Raw genomic sequence first — 21,154 nt, 5'->3', positions numbered from 1 at the left:
TAAAGAACGAATAAATTCCATTTTAAACAAATATGAAGATTTATCAGCATCAACCTCTGAAACAGAAACCTCTGAACCAGAGGAATCATTATCAGAATCAGAATGATGATGTTCATTTAAAAATTCATCTGAAAAATGAGAAGTTTTAAAATACCTTTTACGTTTACTAGAAGGAGAAATAACAGACAAAGCCTTCTTAATGGATTTAGAAACAAAATCTCTTATGTTAACAGGAACACTCTGAGTATTAGATGTTGATGGAACAACAACAGGTAATGTAACATTACTAAAGGAAATATTATCTGCATTAATAAGTTTGTCATGGCATTCATTACAAACAACAGCTGGAGGAACAGATACCATAAGTTTACAGCAAATACACTTAACTTTGGTAGATCCAGCATCAGGCAGCGATTTTCCAGAAGTATCTTCTGATTCAGGGTCAATCTGGGACATCTTGCAATATGTAATAGAAAAAACAACATATAAAGCAAAATTGATCAAATTCCTTAAATGACAGTTTCAGGAATGGGAAAAAATGCCAGTGAACAAGCTTCTAGCAACCAGAAGCAATAAACAATGAGACTTAAATAATGTGGAGAAAATAATGACGCCCATATTTTTTAGCGCCAAAAAAGACGCCCACATTATTTGGCGCCTAAATGCTTTTGGCGCCAAAAATGACGCCACATCCGGTAACGCCGACACTTTTGGCGCAAAAAAACGTCAAAAATGACTCAACTTCCGGTGACAAGTATGACGCCGGAAATAACAAAGAAATTTTTTGCGCCAAAAAAGTCTGCGCCAAGAATGACGCAATAAAATTAAGCATTTTTAGCCCCCGCGAGCCTAACAGCCCACAGGGAAAAAAAGTAAAATTTTAAGGTAAGAAAAAAATTGATTATTCAAATGCATTATCCCAAATAATGAAACTGACTGTCTGAAATAAGGAATATTGAACATCCTGAATCAAGGCAAATAAATGTTTAAACACAAATATTTAGAACTTTCTGTCACAAAAATAAGACTTACTTACCCCAGGACACTCATCTACATGTAGTAGAAAGCCAAACCAGTACTGAAACGAGAATCAGTAGAGGTAATGGTATATATAAGAGTATATCGTCGATCTGAAAAGGGAGGTAAGAGATGAATCTCTACGACCGATAACAGAGAACCTATGAAATAGACCCCGTAGAAGGAGATCATTGAATTCAAATAGGCAATACTCTCTTCACATCCCTCTGACATTCACTGCACGCTGAGAGGAAAACCGGGCTCTAACCTGCTGCGGAGCGCATATCAACATAGAATCTAGCACAAACTTACTTCACCACCTCCACAGGAGGCAAAGTTTGTAAAACTGATTTGTGGGTGTGGTGAGGGGTGTATTTATAGGCATTTTGAGGTTTGGGAAACTTTGCCCCTCCTGGTAGGAATGTATATCCCATACGTCACTAGCTCATGGACTCTTGCTAATTACATGAAAAAAATTTGATATTGTGGTTTAAATCTATGTTTTACTGTGGAAAATATGATGCTTTGTATTGTCACGTTCTTTACCTTTGTATTACTTATAACCTCAATAAACTAGAACAGTAGAATATTTTAATATTGCTCCTTTATATTCCTTTAACTGTCATTTTATGTTAGTAAATCAGTAAATCAATAAATCCATATATTATAAAATACTAAATCCTAAAATCCCTAAAGTATTTTTTTATACATGCAAGGTAAGAAAACAAAATACATTTTTAGAGTTTATAAGAGCTTTTTGTGTGTTTCATAGCATTGTTGGCTTGTATACATTCTGTACATGAATGTACAAAATTATTAGCAAATACTCTTAAAACTAGCATTTAGCATAATGGGTCAGTAATGCTACGTTGATTAACTTAGTAGAGTTTGCCTAATACATAAGTGAGAACCATTACAGCTTATTTACTTGTGTTTTGTAAGGGAATATATTTTATAGGATGTTTTGTTATATACAGGTAGCCCTGATTTCACGCCAGGGTTTTATTCTAGAAACAAAAATGTAACCAAATTATTCAGGCAAGATTACATATGCGGCGTTTCTTACAGGGGAGAGCTAATATTATAGGGAGTACCCAGCACTGATAGCAACATTTTTTATGAAGCACATACAAATTAAATTACAGTGTTTCAGAGTATTTTACCTTGCTTTTGTTTCTATTTTCACATACATTTATTTTTCCTTCACCTGATTTCTCTTTCTCCTGATACCAATTGTGAGGAGACTTGATATATGCCCAAGGAACACCCCTATTAAGCCCACTCACCAATGCTGCAAGACTCATTTCACAATAGAAATAAAAGGAATGCTTCACATTTTGACACCTTTTACAATGCATTTGAATTCAGTAAAAAATTAAAAAGAATACACTTGTTTGCACTCTCGGCGTTAAACTATGTTATCATTTGATCATAATGTTATTAAAACTTAAAGGGACATGAAACCCACAATTTTTCTTTCATGATTCAGATAGAGAATATAATTTTAAACAACTTTCTAATTTACTTCTATTATTTAATTTGTTTCATTCTCTTGGTATAATTTGTTGAAAGAGCAGGAATGCACAAATGGTTTCTAACTGAACACATAGGTAATCAATATATACATGCAGCCACCAATCAACAGCTAGAACCTAGGTTCTTTGCTGCTCCTGAACTTGCCTAGATAAACCTTTCAGCAAAGGATAACAAGAGAAGAAAGCAAATTAAATAATAGAAGTAAATTTGAAAGTTACTTATTCTCTATCTGAATCATGAAATAATTTTTTGGGGGTTTATGTCTCTTTAAAGGGCCACTAAACCCAAAAACATTTTTTCATGATACAGATAGAGAATACAAATGTAAACAACATTACAATTTACTTCTATTATTTATTTTGCTTCATTTTTTAGATATCCTTAGTTGAAGAAAAAGCAATGCACATGGGTGAGCCAATCACACGAGGCTTCTATGTGCAGCAACCAATCAGCAGCTACTGAGCATATCTAGATATGCTTTTCAGCAAAGAATATCAAGAGAATAAAACAAATTAGATAATAGAAGTAAATTAGAAAGATGTTTAAAATTGCATTCTCTTTCTAAATCATGAAAGAAAAAATGTGGGTTTAATGTCCCTTTAACTTGTATTAAAAATTCTTTGTAAAAAATAAAATAAAATGAAAGAATATTTAAAAACACTATAATGGGTTTAATAGTTTGATCTTGATGGGGATAACGGTACAATTTGCAATAACTTGTGGAGTCCTAGTATAATGGTATGGTAGGTATGTGAAAAAAGATTCCCAAATGTAGCGTAAATGGTTGAATAACAGTAAATTTGATACACTATGAGTCCTATTTAACAACGGTCTTGTGAACCTGATCCGACAGTGCGGATCAGGTCCGCAAGACCTCGCTGAATGCGGAGACCAATATGCTCTCCGTATTCAGCATTGCACCAGCAGCTCACAAGAGCTGCTGGTGCAACGCCGCCCCCTGCAGACCCGCGGCCAATAGGCCGCCAGCAGGGAGGTATCAATCAACCCGATCGTACTTAATCAGGTTGAATTGTGGCGATTCCTGTCCGCCTGCTCAGAGCAGACGGAGAGGGTTATGGAGCAGCGGTCTTTAAAACGCTGCTTCATAACTGCTGTTTCTGGCGAGTCTGAAGACTCGCCAGAAACACGGGCCCACAAGCTCCGTACGGAGCTTGATAAATGGGCCTCTATATATAATCATATAGCCTCCCCTTTCATATGCTATACCATATATAGGTAAGTGCAGCGTTATTATTATGTCTTAAAAACTGCCAGCGTATCTATCATTATAAACCTTATCAATTAATCATGTGTCATTATTTATGGTTCCCCTATATTATTCTAACTATTAATAACCCATTATGCTAATTATAAAGTGAAAGAAAGCACACAAATCCCACCTTGTTACAATTTCAACTTTGTTTTCATCATTTACTGTTTCTTGAATACAAGTTTAACCATCTAAACCTTATGAATGTATGGAATAATAAATCTACTTTGGGTGTATACTGTTAGTGTTGTAATTGTGTAAAATTAACAGTTATAAAATAAGAGCTAACTGTATTAATATTGCAAATCATTTTTGTTTTTCCCTTAATTAGACTAAAAGAGTATTGCAGTATAATAGTAGATTAATATGACTTCCATAAACTACTTGAATTATAGTATAATAAACTCTCAGACAGATTACGAGTTTTGCGTTATGGCTGGCTCGCTAATAACTTGCAAGTTATTTCCACCGCTCACCTTTAATAGCGCTGCTATTACAGGTTTGCAAAAAAACGGCTTGTGGTTCCGTTGAGCTCCATACCACACCCAAATACAAGCGGTGTTTTGACGTGCTCGTGCACGATTTCCCCATAGGCATCAATGGGGAGAGCCGGCTAAAAAAAGCCTAGCACCTGCAATCGTGGAGCGTAAAGCTCCATAACGCAACCCCATTGATGTCTATGGGGGAAAAAAAATTCTGTTTAAACCTAACACCCTAACATAAACACTGAGTCTAAACACCCCTAATCTGCTGCCCCCGACATCGCCGACACCTACATTACACTTATTAACCCCTAATCTGCCGCCCACAATGTCGCCACCACCTACCTACACTTATTAACCCCTAATCTGCCGCCCCCAATGTCGCCGCCACCTACCTACACTTATTAGCGCTGCGGAATCTGTTGGCGCTCTACAAATAACCGATAATAATAATAATTAACCCCTAATCTGCTGCCCCAATGTCGTAGCCACCTACCTACACTTATTAACCCCTAATCTGCCACCCCCAATGTCGCCGCCACCTACCTACACTTATTAACCCCTAATCTGCTGCCCCCAATGTCGCCGCTGCCGCCACTATACTAAAGTTATTAACCCCTAAACCTCTGGCCTCCCACATCACTAACACTAAATATATATATTAACCCCTAACGTAACCCTAAATCTAATCCTAACCCTAACGTAACCCTAATACCCCCTAACTTTAATATAATTAAAATAATTCTAAAATAAAATAAAACTTACTATTAATAACTAAATAATTCCTATTTAAAACTAAATACTTACTTACCTGTAAAATACACCCTAAGCTAGCTACAATATAACTAATAGTTACATTGTAGCTATCTTAGGTTTTATTTTTATTTCACAGCTAAGTTTGTATTTATTTTAAGTAGGTAGACTAGTTAGTAAATAGTTATTAACTATTTACTAGCTACCTAGTTAAAATAATTACAAAGTTACCTGTAAAATAAAACCTAATCTGAGTTACACTAACACCTAACATTACAATAAAATAAATTAAATTAACAAAATACATTTATCTAAATTACAAAAAAAATAAACACTAAATTACACAAAATAAAAAAAGAAATTATCAAAAATAAAAATGAATTACGCCTAATCTAATAGCCCTATCAAAATAAAAAAGCCCCCCCCCCCCAAAATAAAAAAACCCCTAGCCTACACTAAACTGCCAATGGCCCTTAAAAGGGCCTTTTGTGGGTCATTGTCCCAAAGAAATCAGCTCTTTTACCTGTAAAAAAAAATACAAACAACCCCCAACAGTAAAACCCACCACCCACACAACCAAACCCCCCAAATAAAATCCTATCTAAATAAACCTAAGCTCCCCATTGCCCTGAAAAGGGCATTTGGCTGGGCATTGCCCTTAAACACTAACCCCCAAAGATCCACTTACAGTTTTTGAAGACCGGACATCCATCCTCATCCAGGCGGCAGAAGTCCTCTTCAAAGCCAGCAGAAGTCTTCATCCAAGCGATAGTTAATAACTATTTACTAACTAGTCTACCTAGTTAAAATAAATACAAACTTAGCTGTAAAATAAAAATAAAACCTAAGATAGATACAATGTAACTATTAGTTATATTGCAGCTAGCTTAGGGTTTATTTTACAGGTAAGTTTTTAGTTTTAAATAGGAATTAGTTAGTTATTAATAGTAGTTTTTATTTAGATTTATTTTAATTATATTTAAGTTAGGGGGTGTTAGGGTTACGTTAGGGTTAGGTTTAGGGGTTAATAGGTTTATTATAGCGGCGGAGTGGACGGACGGCAGATTAGGGGTTAATAATATTTAAATAGTGTTTGCTATACGGGAGGGTGGCGGTTTAGGGGTAAATAATATTATTATAGCGGGTTAATACATTTTTTAAGTGGCGGCGATGTCCGGAGCGGCAGATTAGGGGTTAATAATTGTATTTTATTATTTGCGAAGCGGGAGGGCCTCGGTTTAGGGGTTAATAGGTAGTTTATGGATGTTAGTGTACTTTTTAACACTTAGTTTTGTGCTACAGTTTTGTAACGTAAAACTCATAACTACTGACTTTAGATGGCGGTACAGCTCTTGTCAGTACAGGGTGTACCGCTCACTTTTTGGCCTCCCAGGCAAAACTTGTAATACCGGCACTATGGGAGTCCCATTGAAAAAGGACTTTTTTTAAAAGTGCGGTACTGACGTTGCGTGACAGCCAAAAAAGTGTGCGGTACACCTATACCTACAAGGCTCGTAATAGCAACGTTAGACGCAAAACGCAAAACTCGTAATCTGGCTGTCTGCTTGTTTATCATGTTTATCATGTTTCAAATAGTGGATTAATAATAATATAATAATGGTTTATTATGTTTTAATTTAGAAGTGTGACTGATATTTTCATTTTTGTTTTCTAGGTTTTTATCCCATGTCAGTTCCTATACAGAAACTCCAGTGGTGGCTTGTATTGTTTCTGGGTTTCTCTCAGCCCTTTTATCTCTGCTAGTCAGCTTACGAGACCTGATAGAAATGATGTCAATTGGCACTCTTTTGGCATATACTTTAGTGTCAGTTTGTGTCTTACTATTACGTTACCAGCCAGAGAGTGACATTGATGGCTTTGTCAAGTTTCTTTCAGAAGAACATACCAAAAAGAAAGAAGGTATCCTTGCTGAATGTGAGAAAGAAGCCTGTTCTCCTATGAGTGATGGAGAAGAATACAGTGGACCAGCCACTAACACATGTGGAGCAAAGAATTTACCCTCTTTGGGAGACAATGAAATGCTTATTGGAAAATCTGATAAGTCAAACTACAATATAAACCATCCAAATTATGGAACTGTTGACATGACATCAGGAATAGAAGCAGATGGTTCTGAAAACATCTATCTTATCAAGCTGAAAAAGCTTATAGGCCCACGATATTACACAATGAGGATTCGTCTTGGATTGCCTGGAAAGATGGATCGACCAACTGTTGCTACTGGCCGTACAGTCACCATCTGTATAATGCTTCTGTTTATCCTGATATTCATCTTCTGCTCTTTCATTATATTTGGTGCAGACTATGTGTATGACCAGACCTGGTGGGCTATCCTCTTGGTTGTTTTAATGGTACTGTTGATTCTTGCCTTGGTTTTTGTAATACTACAGCAACCAGAGAACCCCAAAAAATTGCCTTACATGGCACCATGTGTTCCATTTGTACCAGCTTTTGCAATGTTGGTGAACATCTATCTCATGCTGAAACTATCTTCTGTGACATGGATACGTTTTGCTGTTTGGTGTTTTGTAGGTAAGTTATTTATTTATTTATTTTTTTAAGATATAATATTGGTGTTTTGTAGGTAAATTATTTATTATTATTTTTTTTAAGATATAATATAGAAGGCAGTTATTTTACACAAGTTTAGGAGATTGTGTAGATGGGTGCAGTAATATGTTAAAAGTTATGATCAGTAAAAGTAAAATTAAAGAATATCATGTCTTGTGGAACTCATGAGTTTATCTTCCCTTTTATGATAGTCAAGTTGCGATTGTGATTACCTATAAAATAACCATTTAGAGAATGATACAGCAATATGGCAATAATATAAACAAGTAAAGCAAAACTTAAAGGGACAGCGTACTGTAAAATTGATTTCTCCTTAATGTGTATCCAACTTGTTACCAGCTGCAGAGTTTTAAATGTATGTGGAAATGTTCATTTAGGTATATTATTTGTATATGAAATAACTGTTTCTGCTAACTGAAATTACAGCCCAATACAGTAGGTTGATCTTGTAAGGAGAGAATACCTCATTATGTTATCTGTCTAATTGTTTACACAAAGTCCTACATATCTTTTTTGTTACATTTTACCAGAACAATGTAAAATTAACATTTTAGTACCTCTCTTTCACAGCCCCACTAGGAGCATTATTTATCTAAAATTTATTGTTTAAATGTTTTTTGTAACAAGAAATTAAGTTCAGAAATGTTCATTATAGGTGTGGATGCAATAGGCAAAATCAGCTATTTCCAATGAGAAAGTAAATCTGAAGGAGCTATTTGTAAACAAATTAATACACTCCAGTAGGTAAAATTGATCATTGGGAACACATTAAAGGTGAGAAAATATTAGAGTACACTGTCCCTTTAAGATAATAATATGACAAAATATTTTTGAGATTTTTAAACTATTAGCAGCATTTTCATTATTGCAAGGCAGTCCAGGGATATGCCCATCTGATAGGCAGTCAGAAGAGTATGCCAGGGCTGAGGATGCGTGCTTGACTTCTTAGTTATTGTAGGAGGTGCCAAATTGTCAACGACCGATGTAAGAGTGGAGTTGTAGTGACAGATAGATCGATCAGGGCAGGAAAATGAGGAGATGGCAGAGAGGAGAGGTTTGAGAGTGTTTGAGAGATGTTGCTGATCTAGTGATTTAATGCTTATGTGTAGTTTAGGATGAGGGTTAAATGGAGGGAGATAATTGTCAGAAAGAGGAAAAGGGGAATTTGTGAGGTTTGAGAGAATGCATGATAGTTGAAAATCAAACCAAGAGAGTGTCTGATAGGAGCAACTCCCACAGATGGGGATATATCATCTTGCCATTTCTTGAAATACATGCATACCTCCCAGTTACTGTTGTCACACTCCCCTATATATACCGTTCAATTTCCTGCTTAACCCACAAATAGCCAAGCAAGGACAGAGAAAACAAAGAACATTGACCTCAATCATTAATGTGGGAAACAGACTAAACAAGCATCATGCACAGACAAAATGTGTTGTGTATGTAAGGGGGGCCGTTATATGATTATACTTTGAGCATGAAGAAACTGATATTTTTTAGCTGTCTATAAATATTTTCTGGCAAATTATGAAACAAATTCTTGAAAAAAATGTGAACATATGCAAGGTTGACTAAGTGTGTACTTCCAAATTTGTTCCATAAGCCTGTGAAGAAGTTATAACCCCAGAGCAATGGGCCCACACATTTGGGGACACATAGCACATAAGCTATATGGTTCACAGAGTGAATCCAGCTGACATAAATAAAATACATTCATAGTAACTCATTTCCTATGTATTTTCTAACTAAAAATGTGATTAGTAAAAAATAAAGTACAATAGTAAAATACAGCCGCTCAAAACAGTGTAATTCACTTAAAGGGACACTGAACCCAATTTTTTTCTTTCATGATTCAGATAGAGCATGACATTTTAAGCAACTTTCTAATTTACTCCTGTTATCAAATTTTCTTCATTCTCTTTGTATCTTTATTTGAAATTCAAGAATTTAAGTTTAGATGCCGGACCATTTTTGGTGAACAACCTGGGTTGTTCTTGCTGATTGGTGGATAAATTCATCCACCAATAAAAAAGTGCTATCCAGAGTTCTGAACCAATTAAAAAGCTTAGATGCCTTCTTTTTCAAATAAAGATAGCAAGAGAACAAAGAAAAATTGATAATAGGAGTAAATTAGAAAGTTGCTTAAAATTGCATGCTCTATCTGAATCACGAAAGAAAAAATTTGTGTTCAGTGTCCCTTTAATACATAAAGCAGACGAATTGCAAAATTCTCACATTTTTTTAGTCTGATGAAACGGGCATATCTCTAGACAAGAAAGACATTTAGGGCTAGATTACAAGTGGAGCACAATATTGTGCTTACCTGAGTACAATATTTGCGCTCCACTCAGTAATACCAGCACACAATGCGAACACGACCTCACGCTCATTAGAGAGCACTTCCATAGAGCTTCCTATAGGCTTCAATGGGAGCCTTGTTCTGATGCCGATAGACACAGCAGACCACCTAGCGCAGTACAGGGGGCAATTGTCACAGTGTTCGGCAGCAATAGATCAATATATATGTATATGACAATATACATATATATTTATGTGTTTATTAGTGTATATACACATATTAGCACATAAATATATATGTATATAAGCATATACATATATATATTTATAGTGAAAACACAGTCCCCCATTGACCTCAATGTAAAGGCACTTTTAGTGCTGTTTTTTTTCTGTAAACCCCACACCCCCTCACTTTAACCCCGTATAACTGCTTTGTTCAGTTTTTTTTATGTTTAAATAAAGATGCTCATATGTTTATTTTATGATATGCTACTGTCCTCTTTATATTGGGGTAACTTTATTTCATCAACCAGAGATCTGATCTCTGGTTAAAGAATTCTAGCACAAAGTGAAACCGTGAGCTTGCGGTAGTATTAACCAGCCACTAGTAATGATTATTTAACGCGTGCCTGTAAACGGGCACATTTGCACCTTGCGCCTTTATGGGCTCACATTAAGATAGCGCTCCACTGGCCCTTAGTTTAATAAAGAATTTTAATATGGCTTCTGTTGATTTGCAGCTGATTTTTGGCATCAAATAATGTGCATCTGGAGCTGAGCTCAGCAGGCAGCAGTGCCATATACCTCCCCTTACCCCACAGCAGCAGCGGCAAGTATGCTGACGTTCAAGGCAGAAACAAAGTAGCATGGACGCGGGATCATAATTTACCGTTTAAAGAATGGTGGACATACCAGCCACAATTGGAATCCATGTGGATGCATTTCAATTTTGAATAGAAGCATTTTTGTAATATACATATATTAGCAAAATTGCTTCGAATAAAAGCTGTAAACGTGTATTTAAGTATGCACCATTCACCAGCATTTTAAACACAGCACTTGCTCAGAGAGCCTAAGGTGCTTGTACCATCTGATAATGACTCAATTTATTTTCTGACATGATACAAGCCCCACTGGTCCTCTGAGCAGCTGCAGTATTTAAAATCCTGGTGCCCTGAGAATATCTAGCTACAGTGCCCTCCACTAATATTGGTAAATATGAGCAAAGAATGCTATGAGAAATTGTCTTTATTGTTTAACCTTTTGATCTCTATTCAAAAATGTTTCACGGGCAGAAAAATGTTAGTACTAAAACAGTTATAACTTTTACCAGAATGAGTTTTGCCAATATGTTTCTATTCAAAGATGTAATTCATCTATGTGCATTTAGATTTTGTTCGGAATGTCCCTTTTAAATCCTGTTTAAAAAAAAAAAAAAAAAGTGCAAAACTTTTCAGAAATAAATATTGTTTAAAACAATACTTGTGAAAGTTGCAAAGCAGCCATATAACGATAGAAAAAGAGCGCACAGTCTGCCCAACCTGACAACCTGATGCATTTAGATGGGTTAGCAATGGTGCGGATGGAAACGGATTACGATAAATAACTGTGAGAGTTGTGGCTAAGCTATCTCCTTTAAAAATATGATTTTAATAATGCCAGTACTGTTGGTGACTATCATGAAAGTGTGACCTACAATCAGATATTAAAAAATGAAATAGAAAAACAAGCCATTTGTAGATGTTAGTGTCCTAAATAGTGACTTTTCCTGCAGATCCCTTAGCTGTAGAGGATACACATATACATATGTATATAAAGCTAAAAAAAATGTAAATGTGTGCTATGGATGAAGGCAACAGAATGTATTAATTTATTCTGTACAGCTGTGATTAAGATCATCAGGTGTACAAAGGAAAAGGGAATAAATTTAATAAATCAATACCATGTATTTTAATAAACCTCTAAAATTTCTACTATGGCCATATGTGCAAGATCGTAGATTTTTGGGAAATAGCTGCAAAATAGTGTTAAAGTTGTCCAAAATGCCCTAGAGGACTTATCAAGTACCTACAGGTGTTGATTCGATAAGACAAGTGAAAAGTGACTCAAAAATCGCTGAGATCTTTTGAGCTACATAGTAAAAATAGGACTTTATTGAGGATCAAAAACCCATTTGCAAGGGTGTGAATCAGCTGAAAACTCGATATTGTGATTGCGCCAAATGGAAAAGTAGCCTTTTCATCCATAAAAAGAGCCAAAAACGCTGCTCCCAATGCAATGTGTTGTGATCGAGGCCTTTAACTTTTGTTTTGATATTCTTTTTCTTGTTGGATATTAAGCTGTTTTTGAGAACTATTTTGCCTGTGTTCTCTTATACATCCTTGAGTTTTTGTTTTTTGTGAGAAGATTGGAGATGTTGCTGCAGGTTGTGAGACAAGACACAGTCAGCTGTACATCTCACAACGGTTCCAGTCTACTTTACCTGCACATCTCACAGGGTGCTTGTTTTGTATACAGGTTGTGAGACAAGGTACAGTCATCTGGGCAGCTGCAAACAGTTTCTGCCGCTTTACCTGCACATATCACAGGGTACTAGTTTATAAGACTGGCAATGTATATTCCCTTTTCCTTTGTACACCTGATGATCTTAATATCACAGCTGTACAGAATAAATTAATACATTCTGTTGCCTCAGCATCTTATCTCTGTATGACTTTTTGCAATTGTGAATAATAAAAACTAATAAATGTATTAACTCCTAAACCGATAACCCCCCACAACGCAATATGCCTAATTAAACTATTAACCCCTAATCCGCCATTCATCCACATCGCGATCTACCTAGTAAAGGTATTAACCCCTAAATCCGCCAATCCCAACATCACAAACTACCTAATAAATTTATTAACCCCTAATCCGCCATTAACCCACATCGCAAAGTACCTATTAAAACTATAAACCCCTAATCTGCCAAACCCACACAACGCAATAATCTTAATAAAACTATTAACCCCTAATCTGCCAAACCCCTACAACACAAATCACTAATTTAATTACTAAGCCCCCTAACCTAACACCCACTAAATTAACCCCAAATTACATAAAATAATAAAATACTAAATTATAATTAAAATAAAAAATTGTAACAGTAATTAGAAAAATAAACCTAAAATTCAATTAAAATGAATCTAAAATTACCAAAAATAAAAAAGTCTAACATTACAGAAAATAATAAACAAAATTATCCAAATAAAAAAATTAAACCTAATCCCTATGAAAATAAAAAAAGCCCCCCCAAAAATAAAAACACCCCCTAATCTAATGCTAAACTACCAATAGCCCTTAAAAGGGCTTTTTGTAGGGCATTGCCCTAAGTCAGGGCCTATGAATACCCAAAAACTCCCCTCGCCCACCAGGCAAGTAAATGATAAAACTTACTAGCCCACAAGAAACTTTAGTCGCCCGTGCATATCTGCATGTAGTGTGTATATATCTCATGTAAAAAGGCAATATAAATAGTGTTATTGTAATCCCACAAAGCATTGCAGACAGAGGTCCCAATTTGAATGCCCTGCAAGCTGCTTAATATTTGGGACTTAATAAAAAGGCTTTAACTTTAGAAAATATTTTTCTATCACTGGGTAGAAATAAAAGGGATATTATCTTTGTAATACTGTATGTACGTCTTGACTTTTTTTCCCCTAAGAAAAAAAATATATAATTGAGCTTTTTTTCTTTTCTTCAGCATATGTGGGGGGTTTTGATTGACTAAGTATATTTAATGCTGCCACCCTTCACCCTATAGCGCTGTGAGCGGTACTGCATTTATCTGGACAATGAACAGTGACATAACGAGCATTTTAAAAATACTTTTTTTTCCCCCTTTCTGCCCAGCTGCCTTTCAACTACTAGCGCGACTGTCAGTGCCACGCTAGCAGATTTGACTGGGTGCATGGAGATGGTATGTTCTCTACTAATTGGATTGGTAAAAGTCAGTTTTTGGAGCATTAATAGCATCCAGAAAAATTGTGCCCTCCTCTATTGTTATGGTAGGCAGCTTGCTCGTGTATATTGTGCTGAAGTACTGCAGAGGACCCTGGAGTACGTCAGCATAATGTACGTGAGCAAGCTGCCTACCATAAGTATACAGTTACTTTAAGCCATACTTCATTCATACACAGAGAAGAAACACTCACCGCTCTAGCAGGAAGTCTTCCCGTGCAGACAACTTTAGGGGTGGGAAGTAGCAACTGACAAGGAAGAGACCAAGAGCCATGGAGATAAGGGGAGGTCTTTGAATGCATTTAACAGAAAGAACCTCCCCATTCTACCCTCCTTTCCCATGTGTGCGCATATGTGAAAGGCAATTTGACATTTTTTATTATTGCTTCTTATATCCCACTTAAAATGTCAGGTCCCCGTCCGGGCTGGTAACTTAAAATTTTTACTTGCCCGCAATAAATTTAGGTCGCCATTGGCGACCGGACCGGTTTATTCATATGCCCTGCTAAGTTAAACAGCGCTTTTGCATTTAAAAAAAATTCTGAGTCCCCCCTTACAGTAAAACCCACCACCCACAAAACAACCCAAAATAAATAAAATCCTATTGCCTGTTCAAATAAGCCAATAGGATTTCAGTAGCTCTCATCCTATTGGCTGATTTGACTTTGAAGAATCAAATCAGCCAATTGGAATGCAAGGGACGCCATATTTACATGCGTACCTTGAATTCACTATTCAGTGTACGTCGGCGATCGTACGAAGAGGATCCTCCACGCTCCATGGCTCTGTGGTCGCCGGTCCTGCTCCGCGCTCATCTCCGCTCTACACCGGCTTGGTCCTGGATGAAGAAGGAAGTGGTCCCCCCTTGGAAGATGATGTCGGCCCGCTTTGAAGAAGACTTTACCGCCTGGAACAGGACCTTCTCCGCCGGATTTCAAGAACAGTGAGTACCTATTTGGGTGTTAGACTTAGGCTTTTTTTAATTTTTTGTTTTTTTTTTAGATTAGGGATTTATTAGGCACTCTTAAAAGAGCTGAATTACCTTTTAAGGGCAAGGCCAATACAAATGCCCCTTTAGGGTAGTTTAGGATTTTTTTAGTGTTAGGTTTTTTTATTTTGGGGTTTTGTTGGGTGGTGGGTTTTACTGTTAGAGGGGGGACTTACTATTTGTTAAGGTAAAAGAGCTGTTAATGCCCTACAAAAGGCCCTTTTAATGGCTATTGGTAGTTTAGTATTAGATTAGGGGGTGTTTTTATTTTCATAGGGATTAGGTTTAATTTTTTTATTTTTGAGAATTTGGTTTATTATTTTATGTATTGTTTTTTATTTTTTGTAATCTTAGATTCATTTAATTAAAAAAAAATTATTTTTAAGTAATGTTAGCTTTAAAATTTTAATTGTAACTTAGTATTTTTAATGTCGGTAATTGGGGTTAATTTAGGGGGTGTTAGGTTAGGGGGCTTAGTAATTGAATTAGTTATTTGCATTGTGGGGGTTTGGCGGATTAGAGGTTAATAGATTTATTAAGATTATTGCATTGTGTGGGTTTGGCGGATTAGGGGTTAATAGATTTATTAGGATTATTGCGTTGTGTGGGTTTTGCGGATTAGGGGTTAATAGGTTTATTGTGTTGTGGGTTAATGGCGGATTAGGGGTTAATATACTTTATTAGTTATTGCGGTGGGGGTTGGCGGTTGACAGGTAGATAGATATTGCGTTTGCGTTAGGTGTTAGTTAATATTTTCAGGCAGTTACGGGAGTTACGGTGCTCACATTTTCAGCATAAGGCTTGCTGCGCCTGCCTATGTGTGGCAAGGTGAAATTGGAGTAAAATTTCTCCATTTTCACTGTCATTGTGCTGAATATTTGTTACTGATTTGCGACACAGTTCTATTTTAGGTTATGGGAGTGAAAATTGCGGGCGCCGGGTGAAATATATGTGCCGCATTTATATGTATATGTGATACCAAAACCACATAAAAACTGGCGTCGCCATCTTTTGCGGGCGACGCAACATATGTAATCTTGCCCATCATGTAAAGCTGACGACATAAAAATAAATGCTTTTTTTTTCTATTTTTCTATCTTCACTTATAAAATAAGCAAAGGGGTCATCAAAGAGGATCCATCACAGCAGGGAGCTTCAAATGTTAATAGGACTTGAGAAGAAAAGCAGTTCATATGACTGTGACACACTGGAGATTCATTACATTTCCATGAGCATAATTTTGCTTCTGCACCATCTGTTTGTTTGAGTCCTGAGGGTTTTCTCTACATCAAGAGATTTTGCTATTACTTGTCATGCATTTTTAATACAAGAAGCAGTTGGTTATAAAATAATTTTGCATCACAAATAGAATAAAACCTCCTGGTGGGTTCAGACATGATTGTAAACTGTTGGTAGTCATCCTTCAAAAGGCTAGATTACAAGTGAAGCGCCATTTTAATGTGCTCCTGTAAAGGGGCGCATGTTAAAAAAACAGGCTTTATAATTGGTTGGTTAATGCTACCGCCAGCTTGCGGTAGCACTTTGCATTAAGCTCAATTAACCAGACTTCTGGTTAATTAAAACAATGTCCGCAATTAATTCCCCCAAAATAAAGCGTACAGTTTCTTTATTAAAATAAAAAATATGAGCATCTTTTTTTTTTAAAATTTTTTTTTTTTAAATAATTGCATGAAGCAGTTATAAGGGGTTAAAGTGAGGGGATGTGGGTTGATAGAAAAAAAACGGCACTGAAGAGTGCCTTTACCTTTCGGTCTATAGAGACTGTGTTATATATATGTAACTGCTTATATACACATAAATATATAAGTATATATTCATAAATATTTTTTAATTTGCTGCCCAATTATGCGCTGCTCTAGGTTCTCTGCCATGTCTCACAGCATCAGAATGAGGCTCCCATCGGAGGTCACGTTCGCATTGCGCCTAGCTTGTAATACCAGCGCACGCTGGTACTACTGAGTGGAATGCTAATATTGTGCTCATGAAATGAAATTATGTGCTCCACCCGTAATCTAGGCCAAAATGTTTCACTATGAAAGTAATATCAAGTTACTAATCAGTGAAAAAGCCATTGAGAAGAAATGGAACATTCAAAATGTACAGTATGGAAACCTACCAGAGTCTCAGTCATTAAATATATATTTTGTGGTACATAAACATGGAAAGAATTTGGTGTCATGTGACATGTGTTTGCTTAAGCCAGAGGATGGCTTTACAGGGTTGAAAATTGCCTTTATTATCAATGCAGTAGGATGAGACAAACCTGAAATTCAAAATAGAACAGTGAAAAGCAACGTGTGAGAAACCTAGCAACATAAATCGAGGCACAAGTTATGGCTATACATCTAAAAGAGACATTAGTATCAAATATTACATTTAAAGGGACAGTTAACAGCAGATTTTTTGTTGTTTAAAAAGATAGATAATCCCTTTATTACCCATTCCCCAGTTTTGCATCATCAACACAGTTATAATAATACACGTTTTACCTCTGTAAGTACCTTGTATCTAAGCCTCTGCAAACTGCCCCCTTATTTCAGTTCTTTTGACAGACTTGCGTTTTAGCCAATCAGTGCTGAGTCCTAGGTAACTTCATGTGCATGAGCTCAATGTTATCTATATGACACACATGAACTAACACCCTCTAGTGGTGAAAACTGTCAACATGCATTCAGATTAGGGGCGGCCTTCAAGGTCTAAGAAATTAGCATATGAGCCTACCTGGGTTTAGCTTTCAACTAAGAATACCAAGAGAACAAAGTAAAATTGGTGATAAAAGTAAATTGGAAAGTTGTTTAAAATGATATTTGGACTTGACTGTCCCTTTAAGCCAGGTGTTTTAAATTGTAATACACAGTCTTCTGAAAAATTGATTTTAATGTATTGAATTCCATCAGTTAGGTATATCCTAATCCATTTGCACAGCTTATCGCATAATTTATCTACAAACATCCTACTTCTTGTAGAGAAAAAATTGTAACTTGAATGAGAATCACCAATGGATATGTGTTGTATGTACACTTGACCAAGTTCATGTTTATCTACATGCAATGTAAAACATTTTAATACAAGGTTTGCAGACTGTTCAAAGACTATAAACTAAAAAAAAAAATAACTATGTTCAAAAAAAAAATTATTCTACCAGTTAAAAAGATGACAACAGAATAATTAACCAACCCTCCTTCAAACTTATAGGATATATAAGATATAGTTAAAAACAGCAAACAATTCACGTGTTTTCTTGCTAAAGAAGCACTTAAAAATTCTCAGTATAGCAACTGCCTGCAACTAGATTAGAGAACAGACATTACATAATTTAAGTTTTAATGTCACATGACTTTTGCATGGGCAATAAACTGACTAAAACTAGAACAGATGTGTCATTGCAATATTTCAAAAGAAAAGCTGCTAATTTTTCTTCCTGTAGAGACCACAGCCACCCTTTGGTGCTGTGACAGGAAGTAATGGACCCTGCTCAAATGAATTTAAAAAAAAAAAAAATTTAAATTATAAGTAAAACTCACTGCTTAGTGCATTTTTGTTATAACTGCTAAGATGTCTATGTATATACAGAGTTCAACAAATACTGGACCCAATGGCTCCTTAATAAAGGGCCCCCGGACCTAATAAAATGCCATTCCTGCACTCGCTTTGGTTGGGAAGAGGTACAGGCTTATACTACACTTCTGCCTTTTGCAGGGTACACTGGCATAGCCGCATATAACTTCCGCCTGGCTGCCATGCCTTTACACTTTATCCGCCTTTTTTTTTTTTTCTTTGAATTCACTGAGCGCAATGCTGACAGAAGCAGCAATAAAGGGGATAAATCTGCTGCAAATGTGTTATGCAAGGGATTCAATTACTATTGTATGTTTTTCTGGTAATCAGTAGATTATTTCACTGCTGCAACATGTTTACCTGGTGATAATTTAACCCCTTGATCTCCTGTGTCAAAGGTTTAAATTAGTATTGGTCCTTGCTTCTATATATACAATATATATATATATATATATATACATACATACAAACAAAGAGGTATCAGCGCACATCCATTTTCAAAAGCACAACATATTTTTTACTGCTGCAAAAAATTGCCTGCATATACATCAAGAGACAACTATTCTTTTTTAAATAATATTGGAAACTTAGTCACACAATATGGCCATATTTAGAGTAGGACCAGTCGAATTGGGGCTCCTTGAAAGTGGTGACTGGCTAAGCAAAATATGGCCATATTGTGTGACTAAGTTTCCAATATTATTTAAAAAAGAATAGTTGTCTCTTGATGTATATGCAGGCAATTTTTTGCATCAGTAAAAAATATGTTGTGCTTTTGAAAATGGATGTGCGCTGATACCTCTTTGTTTGTGTAATTACTGGGTCATATTGGCAGCACTCCCAGATGTTGATTTAAACTTTTTGTAAGGTGTGCTAAAAAAACAAATTTTGTATTTGTATTTAAAATTACCAGGGAGACTGACCATCTCCCATTGGTTTAAGCACTCCACCCAAGTTCAGGTGTGCTCATAACAGTGTTAAAGAGTTGTGAATAAAAAGCCAGGGAGTCTCATTCTATTATGAAGAGTAAAAGCAGGAATGTTTCAGCCCTCTGTGGCAAAAGGACTTAGAGTAGGACCAGTCGAATTGGGGCACCTTGAAAGTGGTGACTGGCTAAGCAAAATATGGCCATATTGTGTGACTAAGTTTCCAATATTATTTAAAAAAGAATAGTTGTCTCTTGATGTATATGCAGGCAATTTTTTGCAGCAGTAAAAAATATGTTGTGCTTTTGAAAATGGATGTGCGCTGATACCTCTTTGTTTGTGTAATTACTGGGTCATATTGGCAGCACTCCCAGATGTTGATTTAAACTTTTTGTAAGGTGTGCTAAAAAAACAAATTTTGTATTTATATATATATATATATATATATATATATATATATATATATATATATATATATATATATATAAAATATGCATGTGTATGTGCGCACACAGAAACAATATGAAAGGTAAAACATTTTTTGGAGATTTATAGCAGGACGTTTCAAATAAATGTATCTCCAGTGGGTCCTGTAAAGTTGTACCTTTGATTTTGCAGACTTACTCATTTAAACTTGTACCTTTAATTTTGCAGACTTGCTCATATAAACCTGTATCTTAGATTTTGCAGACTTACTCATTTAAACTTGTACATTTGATATTGCAGACTTACTCATTTAAACTTGTACCTTTGATATTGCAGACTTACTCATTTAAACCTGTAGCTTTCATTTTGCAGACTTACTCATTTAAACCTGTATCTTTCATTTTGCAGACTTACTCATTTAAACCTGTATCTTTGATTTGGCAGACTTACTAATTTAAACTTGTACCTTTTGATTTTGCAGACTTACTCATTTAAACCTGCATCTTTAATTTTGCAGACTTACTCATTAAAACCTGTACCTTTGATATTGCAGACTTACTCCTTTAAACTTGTACCTTTGATATTGCAGACTTACTCATTTAAACCTGTATCTTTCATTTTGCAGACTTACTCATTTAAACCTGTATCTTTCATTTTGCAGACTTACTCATTTAAACCTGTATCTTTGATTTAGCAGACTTACTAATTTAAACTTGTACCTTTGATTTTGCAGGCTTGCTAATTTATTTTGGTTATGGGATGTGGAATAGCACCTTAGAAGTCAGTGCAAGAGAGGAGGTGCTCCATCAGAGCACATATCAGCGATATGATGTAGATGATACCTTCTCCGTAGATGATGATGGCTTTTACAATGCTCCTGAACAAGACTCCATCCAGAACATCCAAGGTCAATACTATCAACAAGCTTCAGAATATCAGAACAGCAACCGGACAAACAACAGGTCAAAAAGTAAAGGAAAGCATAAACTGGACTCAGATGCATTGATTAACAATGATGAGCTAGACTACTGTGAAGAATAAGAGCATATGTAATGAGCTTGTGAACCACCTCAACTCTGGTCTAGAATTTAACAACTCAGTAGGCTCTTAGTAGAAATTGTCTTATGTCACTCACTACACTGTTTGTTATGTTTTAAAAAAATGGTATATTGATGATATTTATTATCATTGCATATGTCTATTGCTTAGTTTTGTACTGTGGATCTCATTTAAGCCTACATTGGTTACTTATTATGTAGTTTATTAACTCTTAGCATATCCA

At 35.7% G+C, this 21,154-nt stretch overlaps 1 protein-coding gene across 1 annotated transcript in view; it reads left to right on the top strand.

The window, feature by feature from the left end:
* The window catches only part of SLC7A14 (solute carrier family 7 member 14), a 137,480-nt gene extending 116,567 nt beyond the window's left edge, over window positions 1–20,913 (top strand). Inside the window, 2 exon segments of the mRNA XM_053709033.1 lie at window positions 6,734–7,611; window positions 20,606–20,913. Of these exon segments, the coding sequence (XP_053565008.1) occupies window positions 6,734–7,611; window positions 20,606–20,913 (1,186 nt within the window).
* The last annotated feature ends 241 nt before the right edge of the window (window positions 20,914–21,154 follow it).

The sequence above is a fragment of the Bombina bombina genome, chromosome 4 (genome assembly GCF_027579735.1).
Source record: "Bombina bombina isolate aBomBom1 chromosome 4, aBomBom1.pri, whole genome shotgun sequence".
Taxonomy (NCBI): Eukaryota; Metazoa; Chordata; class Amphibia; order Anura; family Bombinatoridae; genus Bombina; species Bombina bombina.
The sequence above is the reverse complement of the archived record's forward strand: the minus strand, read 5'-3'. Positions and strand labels throughout refer to the sequence as shown.